Source organism: Pangasianodon hypophthalmus, chromosome 11 (genome assembly GCF_027358585.1).
Source record: "Pangasianodon hypophthalmus isolate fPanHyp1 chromosome 11, fPanHyp1.pri, whole genome shotgun sequence".
In the NCBI taxonomy this organism is placed as follows: Eukaryota; Metazoa; Chordata; class Actinopteri; order Siluriformes; family Pangasiidae; genus Pangasianodon; species Pangasianodon hypophthalmus.
Genome location: NC_069720.1, coordinates 9383035 through 9407790, shown reverse-complemented (window position 1 = coordinate 9407790; position 24756 = coordinate 9383035). Strand labels below are relative to the sequence as shown.

At 37.4% G+C, this 24756-nt stretch overlaps 1 protein-coding gene across 1 annotated transcript in view; it reads right to left on the bottom strand.

Moving 5' to 3' along the window:
- Positions 1-1165: 1165 nt before the first annotated feature.
- Positions 1166-24756, bottom strand: part of fah (fumarylacetoacetate hydrolase (fumarylacetoacetase)) — a 27188-nt gene continuing 3597 nt past the window's right edge. Inside the window, exons 5-14 of the mRNA XM_026930827.3 lie at positions 23449-23539; positions 17703-17800; positions 16504-16556; positions 14516-14615; positions 11784-11914; positions 9271-9346; positions 9112-9158; positions 3833-3934; positions 3127-3244; positions 1166-2853 (exon numbers count right to left, since the gene is read on the bottom strand). Coding sequence (XP_026786628.3) covers positions 2777-2853; positions 3127-3244; positions 3833-3934; positions 9112-9158; positions 9271-9346; positions 11784-11914; positions 14516-14615; positions 16504-16556; positions 17703-17800; positions 23449-23539 — 893 coding nt within the window. The 3' untranslated portion in view covers positions 1166-2776. The remainder of the gene's footprint in view (positions 2854-3126; positions 3245-3832; positions 3935-9111; positions 9159-9270; positions 9347-11783; positions 11915-14515; positions 14616-16503; positions 16557-17702; positions 17801-23448; positions 23540-24756) is intronic.

Genomic DNA, 24756 nt, shown 5'->3' with positions numbered 1-24756 from the left:
TTAGTCTATACTAGCAAATAGTAATGTGACTAGTGAAAAAAATGTTTTTATGTACGTGCATGACATTGAGCTGTAATTTCAGTTACAGCAACAAGCAACAGCGCAAAAAGCAACATTTAAAGAAAAAAAAATACAGATTTTCTCAATTCTATGCGATTTAGGTATGATGCAGTAAAGCGACAAATCCAAATGATCGGTTTGAATGATTCCTCTGACCAATCCTATAGTGCATGTGGTCCAAAGTTTCTTCAGTTTCCTACTCACAACTTTAGTACCTACCTGCATTTACTGTTCGACATGCAAAAGTTTAGGAAAAAAGAGACATTATGAAGAAAAATAAAGCTTGGAAAGCAGTAGCAGAGATTGTTGGTGCCGCTGGTGAGTGTATGTAGCTAGTAGAGTTAGCTTGCTCTGCCAACCTGACAACAAAGCTACTGTGAACGCTAGCATGTAATGTAAAATCACTTTCACACTAATATGTGCATTTGTGTGTATCTAGTTTGCTTTAGAAGCTATATACTGTAAAGCTACTACCGTTTGTCATCAGAACCCTTGACAGTGCACACCTGCAAGCGACACGAGTGACTTGCTAGCGTGAATGTAAGATTAGTCCTTTAAGGTAGAGAAAAGAAAGTAAACTAAAGAAATAAATCCTTTGTTGATACCCGTGATTTGCTGTATGCCACCAAAAACAATCCTTCCCAACCTTCAGATGATCGACTAATGGAGCCAATTCATTTTCATATACAATATGTTGACATTGGTAGCACACTAAAAAGGACAATGGTGGAAAATGATGCATAGACAAAGTGGACCATGTCTGGGTCTTCAAACTATAGGGATCTATAATGATATGCATGTCCAACATGCTAATACTAGCCAGCACCACTCTCTTTAATTCCTTAGAAAGGAAAGATTTCCAATCTGAATGACATCTGGGCAGTAAGAGCAGAAAGTGAATCACAGTAATAGATGTTGTAACGAGAGGAATGAGATTATGGTGTGTTTAAATGCAGCCCAGCACTGAGATGAAACAGCGATTGCTAGATCATTACAAGTCATTAAACCACAGCAGGTGAATTTAGAGTGCAGACAGGGTAATTAATCAAATGACACAGCTCTTCTCCACCGTGCATGCTGATGGATTAAACACACGCATGCGGAGTTAACAGACATCAGTAACTTTAATTACCAAATTTGTGGGTGACAAACAGAAATAAACATAACACTGCCTTTGGTAATTAGACTTCACATTGAGAAATAAGTAGTGCCTTTGCAAAAGTGAATCTTTAAAGAACGTACGCACCAGAGGTTTTTAAAAAGCTTAGGAGTTTTACTTAATCAAACTTTTTCTAAAGGCAGAAAAGGTATGACCAGTGAGCACACGCACGTTTAGCCAACCTGTGCACAAGGTAGTGGAAGTTGGAGTATTTATTCAGTTGCTGATTGTATTCAGTCATGTGTTACTGCCATGGTGAAAAATCCAGCTTAGTCTGACTAGCTACCCGTTTCCAAAACACAGGCTGAGCTGATCAAGATGGTAGAAATTCTTTGCCATCTGGTTGATTAATCATGGGGAAAATTTGCATCAAGAGAACTTGAACTGAATCTGCTTATCATGGGGTGAAGGTGTGGAGATTAAATAAATAATCACCAAGACAGAGTGCTGTCTTACAACACTGACTGATTTAAATCACACATTATACTCTGAGGATGGCGGAAAGAAGCAGATGATCATTAAAATAAAGCTGTGTTGATATCTTCCCAATTAGCAAATGAGGTTGTTGCACACATCGTGCCAGTTTGTGTGTGTTATTATCTGGGTCATTATTGTTACATGATGAAACTAAAGAAAATAGAGAGGTGGCAGACTATAGCTGTGATCTCAGATATTAACCAAAAAACTTGACCTTTTCGCTTCTACCACATCCTGCTGAAATGTACAGTGCTACTGATCGCAGGAAAAATTAAAAGCATGGTATGAAGTGACAAAGCCTGCTGGCATGTACTGTTTTTTTCTTTACAGTTCAATGGTTCAGTGTTTACATAGCTGGCTTGTACTGCATTCCTGTCTTCCATAGCTAACTCTTTGACCTCTTATGTTAGTCATTAATTAACTACTTACTGAACTACTTAAAGCAAAAGTCCAAAAGAAACACATTAAATATGTTTATATATAACGTGCTTAGTGATTCTAGTGCTAACTTGTTGGTTGGTGCTGCATTCCTGTGAAAAGTAAGCGATTGTCTAGCGCACTAACGAGACAGGAGGACACTGCTAGTGGAGTTAACACTCACACAGACTCAAAACTGAATTCATTTTGACACTGGCTCATGGATATGAACCTTCCTGAATTTGCCTCCATGTAATAAACCAAAGTACATTTAACATACATAATTTTAAGAAGCCATACATCAATAGCAACATGAATAGCTTGCTATATTGCTATCATTTTTAGAGTATTTAAACAAAAAAGCCAGTGGAATGTTTCTGGACAGGCTCCTATTATTAAACAAAAATCAATGTGCTTAATTCAATCTCCTCTCAATTTCCCTGGCTGTCACACATAATCAATCATAATCCTTTCTGCCCACAGAAGAGCTTTGGCTAAGTGAAACTCCAATGAGCTAATAATAACAGCTCGTATGCACTCCATTCAATGTCACTGAAAAGGTCATGAATAATTAAACATGACTGATAAGGCATTATTTGGTGTGTGAAGAGTCTAGCTGGTTTTGGGATGGATGGATAGATGGAAGGAGAAGAATGGGGAACATCACTGCTGTAGGGCAGGAATGATCTTCCCCTGGCATGATCCGAAACCAACACGATATCCCCGACCCTGACAGTAACCTGGAGAGAGAAAAGTAGGAAAGAAGAAGATAGAAAGTGAGATCGTTAGCTCAAAAAAGTGATTCATTAGTGCCTTCATGGCATTGACATGCTGGAACAGGTTTGGGACCCTTAGTTCCAGTGAAGGAAAATCTTAATGCTGATGGTCAGGTGTCCGCATACTTTTGGCCATATAGTGTAGGAATCATATTTCTATCATTATGTGGCTATGGAGTCCCCATAGAGAGCTAAAAACATACCCAAATACACTGAACACACACTCTTCAGTCCCACCTGTGAGGGTGACCTCGTCTCCGTCCTTAAGGAACGTCCTCGTCTCTCTTCCGCCTAGCTCAATGACCTTTGACCCTCTCCATGAGAGCTCCAACATTGAGCCAAAACTTTCAGGATCCTAGAAACACAAGAAGTCCTGTGAAGTGGGTCATATTCCGAGTGAAGCAGGTGTGTAGCCCATCTCGCAATGCTCGGAAAATGGATTAATGTTACTACACAGATGCGTCCAAAATACACAAAGACACAAGTTCCACAATGTTTCCTTAATGTGCTGTGAGAAATATTGCAAATACAAGCTCCTGATCTAACAGTTGCACATAAATGATTTGATATCTTACCACTTTCTGCATTACCACTGGTTGAATTATGTACAACAGGCGTACTACGTAGTGCCAGAATATTACACCACATACACGAATATGCAATAGTGAATTAGTTAGCTAGCTAGGCTACACCTCCAGGTTACTAAACTAAACTAAACAGGCAGATTATTCTGTCATTCTGTTGGAAGCATGGTAGTACTGTGCATGGTTTTGGATGCAGCCTTTCACAGTGTGTGTTTGACTCCTCACTCTTTTAATGATGTCCACTTCTTACTCATTTCCAGAATCTTCTACCGAACAGGAAATAACCGAACTGTACAATTCACTTTTAGGAATAATATCTAATGTAACACACACACGCACACACGCACACACACACTGACCGGTCCGCTGATGGTGCCCGATGCCAGCAGGTCTCCTGGTCTGATGTTACAGCCGTTCACTGTGTGATGCGCTAACTGCTGCTTCATGGTCCAGTACATGTACTGAGGAGATAAACAATACATAGTGACTTTAAACAGATGAGGATGCTCTAGCATTTTATTTTAACACAATATTCTTTCAAACATAAAATGCTGATTATCACAATGGCTATCACAAAGAAAAAGAACGGCCCTTTTTCAGTCTGTTGTGTAGTTAGCCCAGTGAAGATGACTTACTGAGAATTTACTTGTATGTTTACAGTGAGGAGTAATTATTTCTGCTGAATATCCTCTCTTCCTTTAGGCGGGTTTGCAGCGTTCTCATACTCATTAATGCCATGCAAAGTTGACTATGAATGCCCTTGATAAAAATAAGCATAGATAAAAGCATCCGTGGATTCATTTAATACTCATATATAATCGTAAACATCCTCATTTTCTCTGTTTACTGCAATCTCTCAGACTGACGCACAGTGCATCGGCAATGAGTATGTGATGTTCAATAAGGACTTAACCTTTCCATTTTTAGTTAATGTTGATGTGTTTTTCTGTGTTTTGTTTTGCTGTTGTGTTTTTTTGAGGGGTTTGTTAATGTGTTTTGCACTTACAGGCCACTTACAGTTGATTTTGAAACTGCAGGAATGAAATTTTGAAACCCAGATTGTGAATTGCACAGAATAACAATCATCTTTATTTGTTGTTTACATGTGTACAACCTAATATTTATACCAGGGGGAAAGTATTTAAAAAATCTCTATCCTTTTTTAAAAGACACATCTCAATACTGTCATACTGCATTTGACAAAAACTTTTCAAGCAGCCAGTACTTGAACATCATACCATCTGAAGCTGCATTACGATGTACAGCATGGTTCAGTATGTTCAAACAGTTTGATTTAGCATAGAGGCCATGCCTACTGGGACTGACAGGCACAATGGCCACACCTCCTTCGCCAGGGCAGAAAGATCACGCCACCTTTACTGGGCCTGACAAAGAAGCCAAGCCTCCGTCCAAAATCAGTGTTTTTTTGGAATGGGTTTTAGATTAAATGCCTGAAATAAGGCCTGTGGTGAAGACAAGCTCACGATATTTTCACAACATAAAATACATCAGTAATACCTCACTCATGATTTTTTTTACGTTTTTACGTGTCTTGAAAAAGGCGGTTGCTAACAAGTGGCTAAATGGGACTACAGAGATTGTCAGGGACATTAAACGTCATCACGCCGAACAGGAAACCTCATCTACGACACGTACAAGCAAATGGAATTTTCTCCAAAATAATGCAACATGGACACATTCTCAAAAAAGTTCATCCACAAAAAGAGCACAGTGGATCCTTATAGCGAACATGTTTTTGAAATAAAGAGTTGTCGCAAGCTTAGTGGTGGTGACGTTTAAGTCATGCAACCGTGGTGTAGTTCATTTATAGCCTCACCTTAGTTTTTTTTTTTTTTTTACTTCTGGCGACTGTATTTAGGCTTCCAAATTCATAAAAGTTGTGTTCATTTGTGAAGATTATCTTGATGAACAAAACGTGTAAGAATCATAAACTTTTGCTGGCCACAGAGCTTAGTTCCTGCAGTAATCCAAAAGATAATGGAAAAATCCTATTGGCTTTTTGTCAAGGGAACCGGGGTGATGCTAATTTCTGGGTTGGCCTACAAAAATCCATCATCCCTGCAGCACTCTATAGAACTGACATACACAGAGGCCACTCTTTCACCAGGACTGACAGACACAGAGGCCACACCTCCTTCACCAGGATTGACAGAGGCCCAGTACAAGACAGACACAGAGAAACAAGTAGGAAGAAGGAAGAAAAGAGAAATGAAAACAATGATAAAAGTAATACACTACCAGATCCATTCACAATCACATCCCAACTTTTTCCAGAGACATGCTAGTATATTGAATCTTTATATCCTTAGTTATAATATTATTTACACTGTATTATCCTACAGAATATGAAGCTGCACTATGGTACAAAACGAGGGCTGTAAGTACACTACATTTTGCTTGGCAGCGCTTTGATTAGACGACATCTCTGGCGGCAGTCACACTGTTTTATTTTGCTAAAGAACAGAAGCTAATTGACATGGAAACTAATTGTACTCTATCCTCTGCTACATTAAATAAAGTCTATTACAGAGTGGTAGAATAAGATGGCTGTCACCACAGAAAGCAGATAACAGCACACACTCCAAGGTCAGACTGAGCTGTAACACCCACACTGTTACTTCAGCAAAAAGGCTAGAGTAATAACCAGGATGACGAAGCTGAATTACAGATACCCCTTTTTCATCCAGCAAACTTTTTAAGAAGCTGTCCACATAGTTTGAAAGCTAAGCCATTACGTAATCATATGTGGGAGTTTGATGATGTAGAACAGTCATAGTGGATATTACAAGCTTTACTTCTGGCTGTGAGAAGCCAGTCTATACACAGCACAGATATCTTCATAAACAACACAAGAGATTGGTAATTGAGGCCCAATGTTCTTAACCAGACAAAATCTAACATCATACACACATTTGTGTTAACTTTCCTACAACTGCAAACGTTGCAGCAACATTTTAGGAACGTTTAAATGCGTTACATTAACGTATTCTCTGAACACTAGAAAAACTTGATTGAAAGTTCCTAGAACCAGAAAAATTTCAGAAATGTTTTGCTGACCTAAAATGATTTGTTTGGATCTTTTTGGTGCTGGAATGGAACATGATCTGGTTCTGATGAGATTATTATTGCTGGGACATAAGACACTATGGGTGCATTTACAGTGTCTGTTTGTTTTTCCTTTTTTCTTCTTTCATGTGCAGTACACTTTGCCAGTGTGCTCATCCCTTTCTCTCATTCTCTTTCTTGTGTAGCGTGCCAGCTTGGTGTTCTCGTCTCTCTCTCAGATCAGTTCTACAATGCTTTATTGGCACAAATCTTAGATTACATTATTGCCAATACAAATATCACACGCAAGTTGAAGGTTGCCTTATTTGTTGTCTATAAAAATACATGCCACATACACATGCCTGTGAAAAAAAAAAAAGGATGCCACAAATTTGGCTGCTTGTAGAATTACTTCATGTTTGTTCCCCATTATACGTATATGGAAGTTTATCAGTGTCAGTGAACTCCTAAAATTCAGCCATTCTTCTGTATATTATCTGGGATAATTTCTAATTGAAGTGTATTTGGGGCAGTGTGTTAGGAAGTGCAGCCTTGTTTCCAACACTCACAGGTCTCTCCCTCTCTCTCTCTCTCTCTCTCTCTCTCACTCTCTCACTTGGGTAGAGAGAGGAGTGCCAGTGCAGTGGTGAGAGTAGGTAGTTGGAGAGTAGGCATTTTCATAAAATTAAACATTTTCTGCCCTTTTTTGCTCTTATTATTTGGTTTGTTCAAGATTGAATCTAGTTTATAGTGGTGAAATTGATTTTTAGTCAATTTAAATCTCTCAGATGGCAGAAAGACTTCAGACAAACAAGAAATTATATCACATGCATTGTCACATTTTTTTTTTTTAAATAAAAGACTTTATACAGCAGAACATCCTGACAAGGACTAACAACAGACCATCTACTGCAAGATCTACCATGCCTATCAGGACTGAACTACAGAGTTTTATATCCTTTAATGAACTCACTACCCCAGCTCAAGAGCAGTCTCTTGGTAAATCACCAGGACTGAAGGGACTGACAAATTTGTCAGTCATTAATTGTTTTACAAAGGCTTCTGGCCCTGAATTGGACCTGATCTGTACTCTGTTTTTTTTTTTTTTTTTTTTTTTCTCACCTTAACTGCTGGAGGGCAGTGGTGGCTCTGGGGAGATCTCGGATGTTTGAGAGACTGGCACCCAGTTTCAGTTCTGACAAACTGCTTGAAAATGGTCTTGGCAAATGTTAACCATTGCTGATCAGTCCTACTGCATTCCAAGCTGCTCCATTTTTAAAGTTTTGTAGTTAAGAGCTTGCTTTCATATGCACAAGATCTTAATTTTGCATTTGTTTCTCTGGATCAAGAAAAAGCATTTGACAGAGTTGATATACAAATATATCTTTAAAATCTTTAATGCTTTTTCCCTTTTTTGGCCCAAAGTATATCTCATACATTAAACGGACATTTCCTCTCTCTCTCTCTCTCTCTCTCTCTCTCTCTCTCTCTCTCTCTCTCTCTCTCTCTCTCTCTCTCTCTCTCTCTCACACACACACACACACACACACACACACACACACACACACACACACCATTTTCAGTATTTCATTTGCTTTATCCTGGACAGGTTTGCAGTGGCTCCCAGGAACACTGGGAATACACAGTGGATGGAACACCAATTCACTGCAGGGCACCATGCTCACACACATTCACACACTCATTCATACCTAGGGGTAATTCTTCTTAGGCAGTCCACTTACAGGCATGTTTTTGGGAAGTGGAAAGCCACATGAACACAGGAAGAACACGCAGAGGAACTCATGAACGGGGGACCCTTGCACTGATATGTACAGCCTACTCAAAATAAAGGGAATCCTAGCTAACTTTTGAGCCCCTAAGTTCTCAGTGCAAAAGACCAAGGGGCAAAAAGTCTGAGACCACAATGAAAATGAGAGGTTTTTTTTTTTTGGATATATTTAAAACAAAGAAAGTAAATGTTCAAAATCTTGAATATTTAATATTCAAGATTCTGCACTATTTCTAGGTCCATATTAAATGTAAGCAAATTTGTGATATTGATCTTGTTAACTGCTTTGGACAAAAGATTAGATTTTCCTCATGCCTAATCTCTTATTGAAGCATGTATTCAGATGGATTTGATCTAAAATGGATCATAAGGTTTTGCACAAACTCATGGCGTCCTTGCCAACTCGAGTGCACACTGTCGTTAAAGCAAAAAGAGGATGTACCAAATACTTAGAAACTCTGAAATTCATGTAAATATTTCAAAGCAAGTTGGTGTCAATAATATAATTGGTTATGAAAATTGTATTAAATTAGAAAAGAATACAAAATAGAAGCATTTTCCCTGGTGATCTCAGACTTTTGGACAGTGGGGAATGTATAACTCCAGCTGTGTGAAGCATGTGTAAAAATGGAGATCTGAATGGGATATGTGACACCAAATAGAGGACTCATTTCTCAGTATCTGCTGATTCAACACCCTCTTGGAGGATGCTGCACAAAAACCAGCTAGAGAGACAAGAGCTCAAAACTTAAAAGTGGTGTGTGATACCAATCAGGGTCTTACCTTAAAGTTAGACTTGCAGATGGTGGCTGCCTCACTCATGCCTTCGCCTGATGGACGGTGAAATAGGTTAGTAAAATTTAGTTAGAGAAACATTATGGTACCTGACCAACTTTATTAGCTTGACTGGTTTATAGTGCTGAATGAACTTTTATTGCCCACCTTTAATGGAGACAAAGAGGTTGATGTTGAATGTGTATGGGTCCTGGTGGCTCAGGTATGGTAGTGGCTCTGGGTCCTAAAACAAGAGAATGTACCACAGTGAGATACAGTACAATCATAACAAATCACAAAAAAAAAATATAGTACGATGCACAGAAACTTCTCAGCACTTCTGAGAGTTGAAAAGGAAACATATCATCTTGTACAAATGTAAACATAATTGGTCTGATCTACAACCAAGAACTTTATTTCATCATTTGCTATATTTAATAGTCGAGAATGCATTATTTAAAATCAAGATCTCTCTTTTAGCAAATCCTCTTGTGACCTGCGACACAAGTTTAAGTCCCTTTGGCCACACTGAGGTTTATACATTTTAATAGACAGCAAGAAAGTTTCTGTGATAGTATTCTGTAATATTATCTCCGCAGCCCAAACATTAATTAAAATATTCACCAAAGCTTGTTTTGGAAAAAACAGAGTGCAATACCTTTTAATAAAAAAAAAAAAAAAAATCAAACAAATAAGAACATTCTGCTCAGACAACATTTATATATTTTTTTCAGCCAGAAGTGATATACACATACACGCATATGTGCAAATAAGTGCACACAAGCATGCATATACACAACGCGCATGCAAATCTGACACTGGTGGTGCTCTTGATCAGGAAAAAATAGAGACTGATGATAATTTCAAGCCGGCTGTATGGCATCTTTCAGCCACATTCCTGTTCATTCACTGGTTTTCATTACAACTTGCAATAAAATAAAAAGGGGAGGGGGCAAGGGAACGAGACAGAAAGGTAATGCACAGTATTCTCTCAAAAGTATCAGATGCATCATATGTTTAAAAGCTTCTGTTCAATATGTATTTCAGAATAATGCTGACACTGATCAGAGACCAATAAAACCGACAAATACAGGCCAGATTCATGTTTTTGACTTAAGATCTGGTACAAACAGGGCACTACCAATTTTGATGAAATAATACATTTAAAAAAAAAAACTGAAATCAATCTGAATGTCATGTTCACACCATATACACAGCTAACACTAGTGTTAACTGTTGTTATCTTTTAATGATTTATTTCCTTATTATGGTGAGCATTGGAATAAAAAAAAAATTCATGTAGGCTAGAAACCTACCAATCATCTACATTCTCTTGATAAGTCAATACTAGGGGTGTAAAGATTCAGTCCAACCGGCTATGATATAGCTGCATGGACTTACAAGGATACTGTAGATCAACTTTGAATCAGAAAGTTAAAGACTGATATTGCAGTCGAAAATCAATGCACATGACAATCGAAATACGCTACACTCTCCAGAGAAAGAGAGAGAGAGAGAGAGAGAGAGAGAGAGAGATAGAGCGAGCGAGAATGAGAGAGACTTAAGTCACAAACGTTTCGACACACCTACAAAGGCACTAACAGAAGCAATTGTTTATTTTATTTGCAAGGACATGCATCCCAATAGCACTACAGAAAATGTTGGATTCTGACAGATGATTGCTCTGCTGCAACTCACATACATGATATACAAAAAGTCGGCAGCATTTTAGTGAAATGTGTATCGCTGCGCTGTACGAAAAATGAAGATTTGGCGAGAGGATTAACGTAGTACAGAGAATTCATGTAATACAGGGCTTTAATGCAGTACCCATTCTCACACAAAGTAAAGACTGCGAAGAAATCTTTTGTTTTTCTTTAAAGAGTCAATAGTAGGACACATCAGTACATTTTACATTGAACTGGATCAGATCTGAATTGAATCGTATCCATGCTGAACAGAATCGTATCGGATCAGTAGTGAACTGAAGTGTATTGAATCATTATGTGTTTGTATTGTATTGTGTAATACATATTGTGGAGTGCATTGTATCATTTTAAAGATGGAGATTCACACCCCTAGTAAATACTTTTAAATGTGAGGTCATAGTATAGAATTTAAGATGCCACCAATGACTGCAATCACAAGACCGAAAAAAGTTTTAGTTAGGCGTGTGTAGTGAGGAAATTCAGCACATCAGTACTTACACCTCAGACATAACTACAGATTTGTGTGTTACTCAGACAGTTGGAGTTTGCCTAAAACAGAGGTGTGTTTCAGTGAGTGTTCATATATACCTGCTGTAAACCTGTTAGCGAAGGCAAAAAATACTGTAGTGGTATAACTTTAACTGTCTTGAAATCATTAAACATTATTATAAACAGAATTCTTTGAGCCATAATGCTGAGGAACTGAGTCTGTCCTACCATATGAAAATTATATATACTGCCAAAACTACTAAAAGGACCGAAAAGAAAAAAATAATATTGTGACATTAAGAAAAATCTCATCTCATTGCCCCTGAACCAGGCATCATGACATACTCATTAAACCAGTCACATCCCAACACGTTTAAAATACTTTCCCACTGATCATGTCAGCTGTCTGTTGGAAGTGGATGAACACAAAAATATGAACACAAGCAGCGTATGACTAAACACATTCAGCTCAATCCCACGTACCTGCACTGTGTTAGGCTCCACAAACGGCATCAGCGCTTCCATAGGAACGACCCAGGGCGAGATGGTGGTCCCGAAATTTTTCCCCAGAAACGGACCTAATGGCACATACTCCCATGCCTGGATATCCCTTGCTGTGGAGAGAGAGAGAGAGAGAGAGAGAGAGAGAGGGACAGACAGTCAGTCAGTCTACATGTGATCCACTAGGAGGAAATTAGGGAGTTATACATGAAAGGATAAGGAGGAAATCAAACGGAAGGCAGTAAGAAGGCAAGGAAAGAAGTATGAAGGAAATGGAGGGGTGAAAGAAAGGAGACAGACGGATAGATGAATGGACAAAAGGATGGAAGGAAGGCAGGGAAAAAAATGGACTAGGGGAAAGAAAAAAGGAGTAGGAAAAGAATGTTGGAAGACCAACTTGGATGGAAGACAGGAAAAAGAGAACGAAAGGGAAGAGATATGGAGAGGCAGATGGACATAAGGACAGAAGGAAGAAGAAGGAGCATAGGAGGGAGAGATGTGTGAATGGACAGAATGGTAGAAGCAAGGAAGAAAGTTAAGAATGAAAGAGCCTTAAGAAGAAATTAAGTAAGGGAGCATGGAGACAGTGAGGGAGGGAGTGAACAGATGGATAGACGGAAGGAAGGAAATACAAGTGGAAAATAAATAAGAAAGGGGGAAGGGTGATGAAGAGATGAATGGCTGATTGGTAGGGTGTAAAGCAGCAAGGAAGGAAGGATTGAAAGAAAGGGAATGAGTGTGAGTGGGGAAGACAGACAGCTGGATAGAAAGAATTAAGAAAGCAGAAAGAGGGAGGGGCAGGGAAAGGGAGATATGGATGGATGGACAAATGACTGGCAGTATTACGAAAGAAGGGAAAGAAACATGAAAAAGGAAAACCGCAAGGCAACAATAGAGGGATGGATGAATAGTGGAAGCATGAAGATAGTTAGACAGAAGGATGGAAGACACGAAGGAAGAAAGAAAGTGAGGGATACAGAGAGATGAATGGACAGCAGGAAACAAAGAAGGAAGGAAATTAGGAGGGAAAAAGTCAAAAAGGGAGGGAGGGAGGGAGAGGTGGATGGGTAAACAGAAGAAAAGAAGGATTGAAGAAGCAAGAAAGTAAGGAAGTAAAAAAGAAGAAGAATGTACAACTCAGTGAACAAAGTGGAGGAAGTACAATCCTGAATTACATTTATGAAAAAAGAGAGATACACTTCTCTGCCTTGGTTAATTGTATAACGTAAATCCTTGTTATTCCCGGATTAAGGGGTGATGGCGATTATTTTCCTACACCAGCATTTCTCAAAGTGTTTTATTCCTCTTATACCAGCACAATTCGCCATTGCTAACAATTCTTTATTTATTAAACAACAAGAAGTCATACTTTTTATTCATTTATAGTTACATTGAATGTTCTACAGCGTTCATGAAACAAGTTCATTCCTATTATCGCTAGCTATCAAGAGTCACTCCCTCACCAGTCTCGTTTTTCTCTCTTGAAGTTAATAAGACAAAAAAAATGAAGTTTGTCATGTCACTGAGAAACTGCAAAGCCCTTCCTCTTGAAGACTTTCCCACATCAGAAAACTTCTAACACTCAAACCTGACAGTCTTGTGGTCACTAAACACTGGATGTGCTATAACACTTAAATGAGGCCAAACAAGAAGTTAGTACTGATGAAATTCCTAGAAAATTCTTAGGCCACTAGTATCTAATGTTGGCCTTATCCTAGAATGAACGTGTTATAGAATGAGTGTGTAAAAGCAGGAAATATGCTACAATGTGCAGTGCGAGGAGACTAACGGAGCAAGACTGTAAGTAACCTCCAAAATAAGATTTAAAAAAATTACAGCACCCATACATCTACTAACATTGTGTGAATGTTCGAACTGAACATGGAAAGAAGCCAAGCAATCAGGAATGTGATGCTCCACAGAGCCTGGTGTAGGTCTCGTAAAAATCAGTTTGGGTCGCAGCATGCTGTGGAAGGTACTATCGTCGACTCAGAGACTAGCAGTGTGACAGAATAATAAAGGAAATTGATAGCAGTGTTTACTCTAGATGGCCATTTTGCCATGACCGGGAAACACCGCTAAATCAAGCCCATGTCAGTGCCATCTCAGACAGCTTCTCTAAACTTTTATAAGAGAAGGAGGTTGTGTCTATATTTCAGACGCCAACATGAAGCGACATTCAGTTTCCCCTTCTGTGTGGTTCACCTTAAAGACAAGAGGATTGATGAAGGCAAAAACAAAATACTACTCTGGTGTGAATAAACGCACACGACATTTATGTTTACACAATGTATACACTTACCGGCCACTTTAATAGGAACACCTGTACACCACATCAGCTTCCACTCCTGCGTTTCTGCTCACCACGGTTGTAAAGAGTGGTTACTTGAGTTATCGTAGCCTTCCTGTCAGCTTGAACCAGTCTGACCATTCTCCTCTGACCGCTCTAATACACAAGGTGTTTGCTACCCTTTGTTTTTACACTTATTGGTCATTTAACCAGGTAAAGTTGCAATGTTTGTCACACTGTGTATGTATACAATGACTGTAGCCTATCTGTTACTAATCCAATGTTACAATTCAATGGAAAGAGACTTCAGGACCAAGTCTGAGCAGATATTTCTAGGATGATTTGGTGGGTAGCTACAGTGTAGGTGGACGTAATAACCTGGCCATGACTTCATGGAAAGGAAGAGGAGGGAAATGCCACTCACCACTCCAGTCGTTCATCAGCACCATACCGAAGATGTGTTCATGTGCTTTCTCTATGGGAATCGGCTCTCCCTGCCTGTTCCCTGGACCCACAAAGAAAGCCTACAAAACACACACACACACACACACACATATAGTGCCCCGTGACTACAATACAAAGTGTGATGTCAGTATCTTGTGTACAGTTATGTTTAAATACATTGCACAAAATATGCTAGTGTGAGAAAATTACCAACGGAGCAGCCTCATATATTAAAACACAAAACAAAGTGGAGACAAGTCTGTTATTTAACTGTATATTAGCTCCCTTTTATACTATTCTTGAATATGATTGGTCTGAAGGTGTTGAGTAATTTTGTGAACAGAAAGGCTCTTATAGTTCACCTGGCTGCAAGCCAGATCACAGGTATATTAACGCGGTTGTTCTAACATGTTATGGTTTCTGTAGTAACAATTCATTCATGAGGAATTCATGTATCACGAATCCTCACATAATGTAAGCCTTACAATAAACAACAATGAGAAGTGTATACTGATTGCTCTGGTGAAGCTTTCTGTAAGGATAGGTTTATTTAATATTTATGAAAGAAGGCTTCAGTGAGTATCAGGGTTTTGTTTTAAAGCTGACCCTTTAGATTTTCCGCCGCAGGGAACGTCATTAGCACAGAAGGTTTTGCTCTTTGTGGTTTCTCAGTTATTTGACGAGCTGCATTTTTCAACTTATTAGCTTTAAGAGCTTTAAGACATAGAGAAAAGAGTTGCTGGTGACGGAGTGACTGTTTATAGCTGTTATAACGAAAGTGACAACTTGACAACCCGCAGATGTTCCACAAAATTAAATGTGACTATCAATGAAGGAAAAGTATGACATTCTTTTATACATAATTTTTTTTTTTTTTAATTTAGAAAAGTGCTGTGCTATAAAATTAGGGTGTGTGGTTACTGGAAAATAATCAACTACGGGGTTGATTATTTCCCTATAACTGCATGCCAGGTCATATTACTTAAACACCATGCCAAGCATTACAAAATGCGGTGTGCTGTCAATTAGGTTTCATTTTGCTTCCTCTAAACTGAATGATATAAACTTAGCAAAGCAAAAACTAAGCACAATCACTGGGGCTTATTTATCAACTTTTAGTAAAGTTTTGTGCAAATATTTAATAATAATAATAATAATAATAATAATAATAATGTCTCTAAATACCTACTCCTTTCATTAAAATAAAGTGTTTCATATTCTAGTACATAAAGGTTGTAACTGTTATGTTTATGTTTATGTTTATGTTATATATATGTTTACTGTTTATGTTATTTATCATAAACAATTGATTTTTATAGTAGGAAGCCTTTTAAGCTTCCATTAAAATTAAGTATCAGCAAAACAATCCCTATTATTGTTGTATTAAAAAGCACTGATGCGTAAGAGTATTAAAAAGCACGTGCATTAAAAAGCACGTCCCAGCGTAAGAGTATCATTCTTACAGCCAATGAGAGGAAGGATGAAGATAGACAGAAGACAGGAAGACAAGAAGGAAGAAAGAAAAGGGAGGGATATAGAGAGATGAATAGACAGCAGGAAACAAAGAAGGAAGGAAATTAGGAGGGGAAAAAGTCAAAAAGGGAGGGAGGGAGAGGTGGATGGATACACAGAAGAAAAGAAGGATTGAAGAAGCAACAAGGTTAAGAAGTTACAAAAGAAGAATGTACAATGTTCAGTGAACAAAGCGGAGGTTAATTTTAGAATGGTATAATATTAATCTTGATTTATATTAATATAAATTAAGTATCAGCAAAACAATCCTGATTATTGCTGCATTAAAAAGCATTGATGCTTAGCCTTTTTACTTGTAACAGTTGTAAAGGTAAAAAAAGACCAACAATAGATGTGTCCCAGTGTAAGAGTATCATTCTTACAGCCAATCAGACAAGTAATTTTCACTAAGTATCCAAGTCAAACTCTCAACAGCTGATGTAAAAGCACTCTCACCATTTCCAGCTCAATGTCCAGCTGCTTTGATGGCCCGAACACGGGAGGCTTGGCTGAAAAACAGACAAGAAAAATAGAAAGAGAGTGGAAAAACAACATTTTTGTTATTTATGTTAGCTTACATTAACGTTCATCTCTGGAACTCCGGACTCCTCTAATGGTCAGCACAATGGACCGCATAACAAAGTTGATCAAAGGCAAGTATTATGATATGTAATGAGTGAAATGCCCTCAGAAACCTCCTTGATGGAAGTGATTGGAGGAAATTTCCTTTTGACTTTTGCGATGAGTCAATGTCTCAGGGCTGCAGAGTAACAATACTGAGATAATTGCAATTAAAGCCTAATGATGTTGCTGCTGCTCGACCGTGCTGCATCGGAGAAGCTAAAATCCGATACGAATCACCTTTATACATTAGCACCTCATTTTATCCAGATGATTGGCAATTAAATCTTCATAATACATTTCAAATATAAAGCTGTTTAAGAGCCACTCTATCAAGTGACTGGATAACAACTAACCAAAACAACTGGCAAACACATGCAAATGCTGTTTATGTACCTTTTTATATATGTGAAATAGCTTTTCCTCATTTATTTAACCGACCATTTTGGTAAATTATTGTTGTAGGATAAAGAAAGAAAAAAAATTAATATATAGGTAATCACAATACTGCTTCACTCGTCATTTGTGTTCAATTTGTTAGCTAAGCTAAACTCTGCTGACTTTTGCTCTGCTCACTTTAAAAATGATGAAGAAACAGGTTTCATTTTGTACATCGTAGGTTTCAGCATATACTACTACATCCCTGACTGTGACAAAGTATTACATTAAAATATCATTACTGCATGGGTTCCTTTGCCAAAAGATAAACTCCAAGACAACGGTTTGTGATGAATATTAATAAAATTAATTCAGGAACCTGAAAAACACCCCTAATATTTCAAAGTGAATGAGTGTGTTTTAGGCCTGTACGATCTGGATGAAATGCTTTATTGCAATTACTTATGTTGTGATACACTTTGTGATTCTCTTTATGTTCATGATAAAAGATCACTCAGGTCTCTGGAGAAGACTACAACCTTTCTTCAATTTCATAGTATTACCAAATTCTATGAATATCATGATTAAAATAGTGAAAGATATATATACTGGGAAGCACGTCGTGTGTGTGTGTGTGTGTGTGTGTGTGTGATTACCTGGGTCTGGTCTCATTTGGCCTTGAGGTCTTCTGATTGGCGTTCCTGAAATGACCACAGATGAAGCTCGGCCATGATAGCCAACCGGCAGCCTCAGCCTGAGGAGCAGAAACAGCATCACTCCATCCATCCATCCATCCTGCTATTTTAAGCCACACATTCATCATCTGTCCATTTAAGAGTTCAAGGAACAGGGCCATGCACTCCAATAACCTTTCTCCCTCCACCTGTTGACATCTTTCTCTTAAAGTTAGCAAGGAGCAAAGATTATGCCAGTCTCACAGAGACCAGGTTTTGCCTAAGGCTCTAGGGGTTTGTCAGATTTTGTAAAAACACTATCTACAATGAAGGGAAGAGTGCAGTATGACTGGATGTCCGGAGATTATTAGAAGACAAAAATGATTACAGGTATAATCAGTGATTTGCAGATGATTGCTAGTTACCTTGTAAGAAAAAAAAATCACAAGGACTCAAGAACAGAAAGTAAGATTATGAGATATTATCTGCACTTGCTTTAAGCTCTAGATGAGCGACATGAACCATGAACACTGATAAGTCAGTGCTAACTTGGTTAGCTAGCTAAATCTTCCATAGCAGGTTATTGCTACCTCTTTATAGCGAGCTAACTTAATATAGAATAAGAATATAAGAATAAATGTCAGGCATTGCTAGTAATAATTGTGCAAATGTTTGATGATTGTATTATGTAATTTCTGGTATAAAGCACCATGCAGTTAAAATTAGAACTGAAAACATAGCATGGACTTGTCCCATCTGTCACTGCTATGCTGGAGTATCAAGAACACTTGTGGTACTTGACTGAACTTGGACAGTGCAAAAGCAAGTACACAAAAAGAACAAATAGCTACAGAACAAATAGCTAATGATATACTGAGAAACACTTTGCCTTTTTCCTTCCTAATGAAATGCTGCACTTTTCTGAAAACACCGTGGCAGGTTTACTGGCCCCTGAGGGTGCCACAGCGGGTGGTGAGACTCAAGAGAGACCAAAATTACTTCAGTAACCTTTGTTCCTGCATCACTCCATAATTTTGCTCTGTCTACATCAAATGACTGCGAAAGGGCTCTGGGGCATGTAAATAACACCAAAAAGTGTAGCACTTTTCCTGGGTATGATTCACAGCAGGGTGACATTTTGTCACAGCAGGGAAAATATGCAAACACCTTCGCGCACACACACACACACACACACACACTCAAAGCCACAAGGATGAATTTTTTAAGTGAGGTGGAAACAGCTCTCAAGTAAAGTTAGACATTTTCCCAAAACACAGAAGCCCTAAATTTCAAATTGTGAAAATAAAAGAAGGTCATTATTTTGACTTAATATTTAATTATTTAAACTTGATAATAGCAACATTAATTATTATTCTGCATGCTTTTACTCAGATAGTAAGTAAGCCAGACTTTGCTTCAGTGGAATTCAGTTGCTACTGTAACATGTGGTGATGAGAGACAGTACATGTGTGTGTAAGATCAGCATTCTGTTTATAAAAAGCAATCCATAAATCATTGTCCAAGTCCATAGCAGGGGTCAAAACACATGCAGACAACAACAAACCAGAGTAATCCATGATCAGAGCGGCAAAGTAGAGTAAGGGTCAAAACCAGGAAGTAATTAGGAAACAGAGGAAGCAGGAACCACTGGAAACAAAGGCTTAGAAATGCTCGTATACAACGACGAGTCTTTACAATGAAACAGGGACACTGAAGAGTATAACTAGACAAACTATTCATGAACTACACAGAGAACAGGTTGGCACAATCATGACACAACAGGGAGATAAAACAGTGACAGGGGCAGATACAAGGAGGGAATGAAAGCAAAGAACACATGGCAATATGAAAAACAAAAGAAAAGACAGGAACTCAAAACAGGAGCATGCTACATGCAGAAAGGGGGAATTTGTGATAAATACATATATGTCTAATGATTAGTAATTCACTTAAATGTGTTCAGATATGGTCAAGGCTTTTATTCCTAACACTTAAAACGACAGGATGATGGAGAAAAAAACCCTACACTCTGTGCAGTTTGGCAGTATGGATTTCACTGTATGGAATAACAACTGTTTACTATTACTATAAGCTAATATTCAATACATTAGTCATGGTGATAGATGTGGGGTGTTAAATGTTAAGTCGAAATAATGAGATAATCTATATCAATAATTAGATAATAAATCAAAATAAGATATTAACTAGAAATTATGAGTTAAGTCGAAATGATAAGAAACAAAATAACATCTTGAAATAACGAGATAATAACTCGAAATGACTTCATGTGTTAGTAAGTTAAAATAAAAAGATATGATAAAAAAAATAACTCACTGTTTTGAAATACCAAGATTTTAAATCAAAATAACGATATAATATCTTGAAATAACAACTTATTAAGTCAAAAATAATGATATAACACTTTTTTATAAAAAAAAAAAAAAAAAAAAAAAAAAAAAAAAAAAACTTACAGTTTAGGGTGTCTGTAACAAAATGATAAAACAATCTACCAATTAAAATTCAGACACTGAAAATTTTTAAATCCAGGCTAAAAACATTAAAAAATAATTTAGATACTACCCTATACGTAAATTAGAAATTATTTATATGATTTCACATATTTAATATTTTTACTGTTTTAATTTATTACTTTTCTATATTTATTATTCTTGTATCCTTTTAGTCCTGTCAGTGACTTGTGTGTGATGGACAACATTACAGCAGTTGAAAGCTTAATATGTCTCTGACCCCATCTAGAGGCTGGCTGCAGTACCACTTTCAATTCCATCCTTAACAACATAAGCGAAGGGAGCACAAAGCAAAGTGACAGCTGAAGAGTGGAAAAAGACACAGTGATTGTTTTCTAATCTTCAACTGTCCATTTTGGGTGAGTCTGTGCCCATGATAGCCTCACATTCCTGTTCTTGGCTGACAGGAGTTTAACTTGATGTGGTCTTTTGCTGTTGTAGCCCACCCATCTCAAGGTTTGATGTTTTGTGCATGCTGAGATGCTTTTCTGCTCACTGTGGTTGTAAAGAGTGATTATTTGAGTTACTAATCATTCTTGGCATCTCACGCCAATCTGGCCATTTTCTTCTGACCTCTCTTATCAACAAGGTGTTTCCACCCACAGAACTGTCGCTCTCTCAATGCTTTTTGATTTCGCACCATTCTGTGTGTAAACTCTAGAGGCTGTTGTGTGTGAAAATCCCAGGAGATCAGCAGTTTATGAAATACTCACACTAGCCCATGCCACAATCAAAGTCACAGAGATCACACTTTTCCCCCATTCTGATGTTTGATGTGAACATGACCTGAAGCTCTTTTAACCTGTATCTACATGATTTTACGCATTGTGCTGCTGCCACATGATTGGCTGATTGGATAACTGCATAAATGAGCAGGTCTTCCTATTAAAGTATATATATATATATATATATATATATATATATATATATATATATATATATATATATATATATTTGTGTGTGTCTGTGTGTGCACAAGCATGTTCTGTTCTGTTTCCTGGCAGTTTTAAAACCAGTTGGTCATTTAAAAAAATTTAAAAACAGTAGCATCATTTGACAGTTTCACTGTTTGCCTAAGTCACATGAAAAGAGTTTGTTAATTGCACACAGTGAAAGCTCTAATGTAGCACAGACAGTATTCATACATACATGTCTAATGCTTGGAAGCCTGAACAGGTGCAAACTCTGGTGATTTGGAATAAAAGAAATGATGCATGTATCTAAACATAAACTGTCACTTTGCCTCGGCGTGTAGAGCATGTCTATAATGAACAGGCATAAGCAGGAGCAGCAGAAGAGATTTTAAATTAACAAGTTCATTCTGTTGAAGAACTTCTGTTCCACAGTGTCCCCTTGGGAGTCCTCTTGGGCTCCCCATGGCACATGGAACCATCTATTATATCTAATGCATCAGTGTTACATTCACCTCATGAAATATTGCACTATTTTGTGCTACTGTTGTGGTGTTTGAAAGGTCATCTATGGAGATCTGGGCGGTCTGGGAAATGTTATATATCCAATAGGATGCATTTGATTTCATCAGATGATTTAGAAGTTGCTAATGATCAGGCTAATTACATTGCTTTTGGAAGTTATTCATGTCTAACAGTGCAAAAGCCAGCAGCATCATGCTTATTAAGAACTATCTGAGGAGCAGCATGTCTCAGGAAAGATTAAATGGATTGGCAACACTGGGTGGGTCTTCAGCTGGTGGTGGTGATAATGGTGAGTTGTGTGATGGAAGTTAAAACCCACCATTATCTAAGTGATTATAGTTATTAATGAGTTCTTAATATTGTTATCTTTTTGACTAGTAACTTGAATTGAATGTGTTTAATCAATAACTCAAAAAAAAGAAAAAAAAAAAACCAAATATATATATATATATATATATATATATATATATATATATATATATATATATGTCAAGATATGTCACCCTATAAATAATCTGAACTTGGACTTAATGTGTTGTGGCAATGGAAAGATCAGGAACAAAAAGTTTTATGGCTCCAATAATTAGCCAGAATAATTCTGCACATTTGAATAATAATATGGGAATAAGTGGACTAGGTTTAAAAAAATTAATCTGTACTGAAATTCATTTTACAGTTAAAGGAGTCCTTGGCTGCAAAATACTGATAAACCCTGGTTTAATGAATAAATAGCAAACATGATTAGAAGTTGGCTGCATGCATACTACAACATGCTCATTTCATATGTAAAAAAACTATTTCTTATGTTCACGTGAATAATATTTAATATGTATACATACTTCATATTGAATATTAATTTTTTTTTTTTATATAATCTTACGTGCTGCATCCAAAAACAACCATGGCTTTTTTGTAAACATCCTGATAACAACTGATTTATTGTTTGATATAAAACTCGATTCAGTCATTGTCATTAAATATTTCAACCACATTATGTCAACTGCTCTGTTAAATGGTGGCAGTAGCCATTTAAGAGTTCATGATTCACTGTACTGAGTGCATTAATGTGCGGGATTTCAAATTAAAGAACATAATCGATGACACTGCTGAAAGAAAAGCCCATCAAAAACCATCAGATGAGCAAGTAACTTAACCGGCTTTGCTGTTATTTGGTGGCAGTATTTCCATATAGAGCTGTGATTGTTAAAGCTTTAAACTCAAGAAGCAGTGCCAAAATATTGCAGTGGGTACAAATGCCTTTGTTTGCGTCTATGTTAATGACTTGTTGCTTAGTAGCCATTCTTGTATTACATTGCTCTCATAGTGCTGGATGTTAAGCAGGTGTAGACAGTACTACTGGACATAACAGGGCCACCAGGTTAATGAGTGTTTAAAGAGTATTAAGGATTTGGAAAGGCAATGTGAGTAGGGCCCAGATGTAATGCGCTGTACTGAGTGCATGAATGTGCAGGATTTCAAATTAAAGAACATAATCGATGACACTGCTAAAAGAAAAGCCCACCAAAAACCATCAGTTCAGTCACTTGAAACTGTGGGCATGTTTTTAACCATCATCTGCTTTCATAATGGAACAAATGAGAAATAGTAGATCCAGGTTGTACACCTCTATGACATATTCTTTTGTCTATTGAGGTTTTTTTTCCCATTTGCTGTTTTGCTGTTTTTTAAAGGTCTAAATAATTATATAAAGTTGAGTAGTGCATGCGTCTAATGTTTGCTGGTGGATACCAGCATGTTACACACCAGTTTGGCATCAGTGCGTTCTCTTTGCCCCGGAACATGATCCCGACATTAGTGGCATGGTCTCTGGATGAGTAGAAGTCAGTGTAGTCACCTACAAAAAGAAAGAAAAAAGATGAAAATAGGAAAAAAGACTGCTGATTTAACTACTCAACTTTAAAAAAAACGTGTCATATAATTGACTTGGTTTACGCTGATGGATAAAAATGTGCTGTCAGAATGTCAATCAGGTGTCATAAAATCAACCAATCAGTAAGATGGTGAAGGAAACATCACATACAGAAACTAAAGGATGCGGGTAGGATACAGTACAGTTGTGTGGTGAACAGGTGGCTGTGACATCTAGGAGGATGTTTGTACATTTATACATGATATACACACCAGTCTTGTATTTTAAATCTCCCCTTAAAACAATTGAATAACAAGGTTTTATTATTATTTCTGACATTATCAGAATATTGCACTAAAGCTCTCATCACCTCATTTTCATAACGCTGTGGTGAATTTACCACCAGCTGCAAAAGAAAGTAAGTTGGTGGGCTTTTTGTTGTTGTTGTTGTTGTTTCCCCCAATTAATACATTTCTGAATTTCTTTTTTTCAGCCATTTCCGTCTGGCCAATTCAGGTTAGGCAGAACTATATTTAGAGGTGATGTCAAGGCTACAAATCAGACTAAGCTCCACTTTTACTCCAACCCCAGAAACTAAAGTGACTTCTTGCCTGCCTCTCTTAGGCTCATCATCATCATCATGAAAGGAAAGCCCAACAAATGACCATCAAATGAGCAAGTAACTGAACTGGCTTTGCTGTTATTTGGTCATAGCCTCTGTGGCAGTATTTGCAAATAGTGCAGTGATTTTTAAAACTTAAAATATAGGTTTTTAGCTTTAAAGCTTTGTTTACTCAAGTTATACTCAAGTGTACTCAAGTAATGTAACGTAAAGTTCCTAAAGTTTATGCGGTTAAAAAGGAAAGACTTTGTGCCTGAGATTGAGCACAACTGCATCTAGTTACAAAGCTTTCCATTTTATACACATTATATTATATTACTTTAGTCTAGAACTTTATGTTTGGGAATGGTGGTATTTTTTTAAATGAATGAGAATTAGCAGAGTGACTGCACTGAGATTAAGATAATCACAGTCTACTAGTACTGATAAAGGGTAGGCAAGCTGTATTTTATATAATTAATACATTTTATAATAATTACAGTATTGTCAGTATAGTATACTGTAATAATTACAGTAGGCACAGAGTTATGTAGAGAGAGAATGAGAAAAAGAGCATTATAAAAGGTGTATGAGGCCAGGA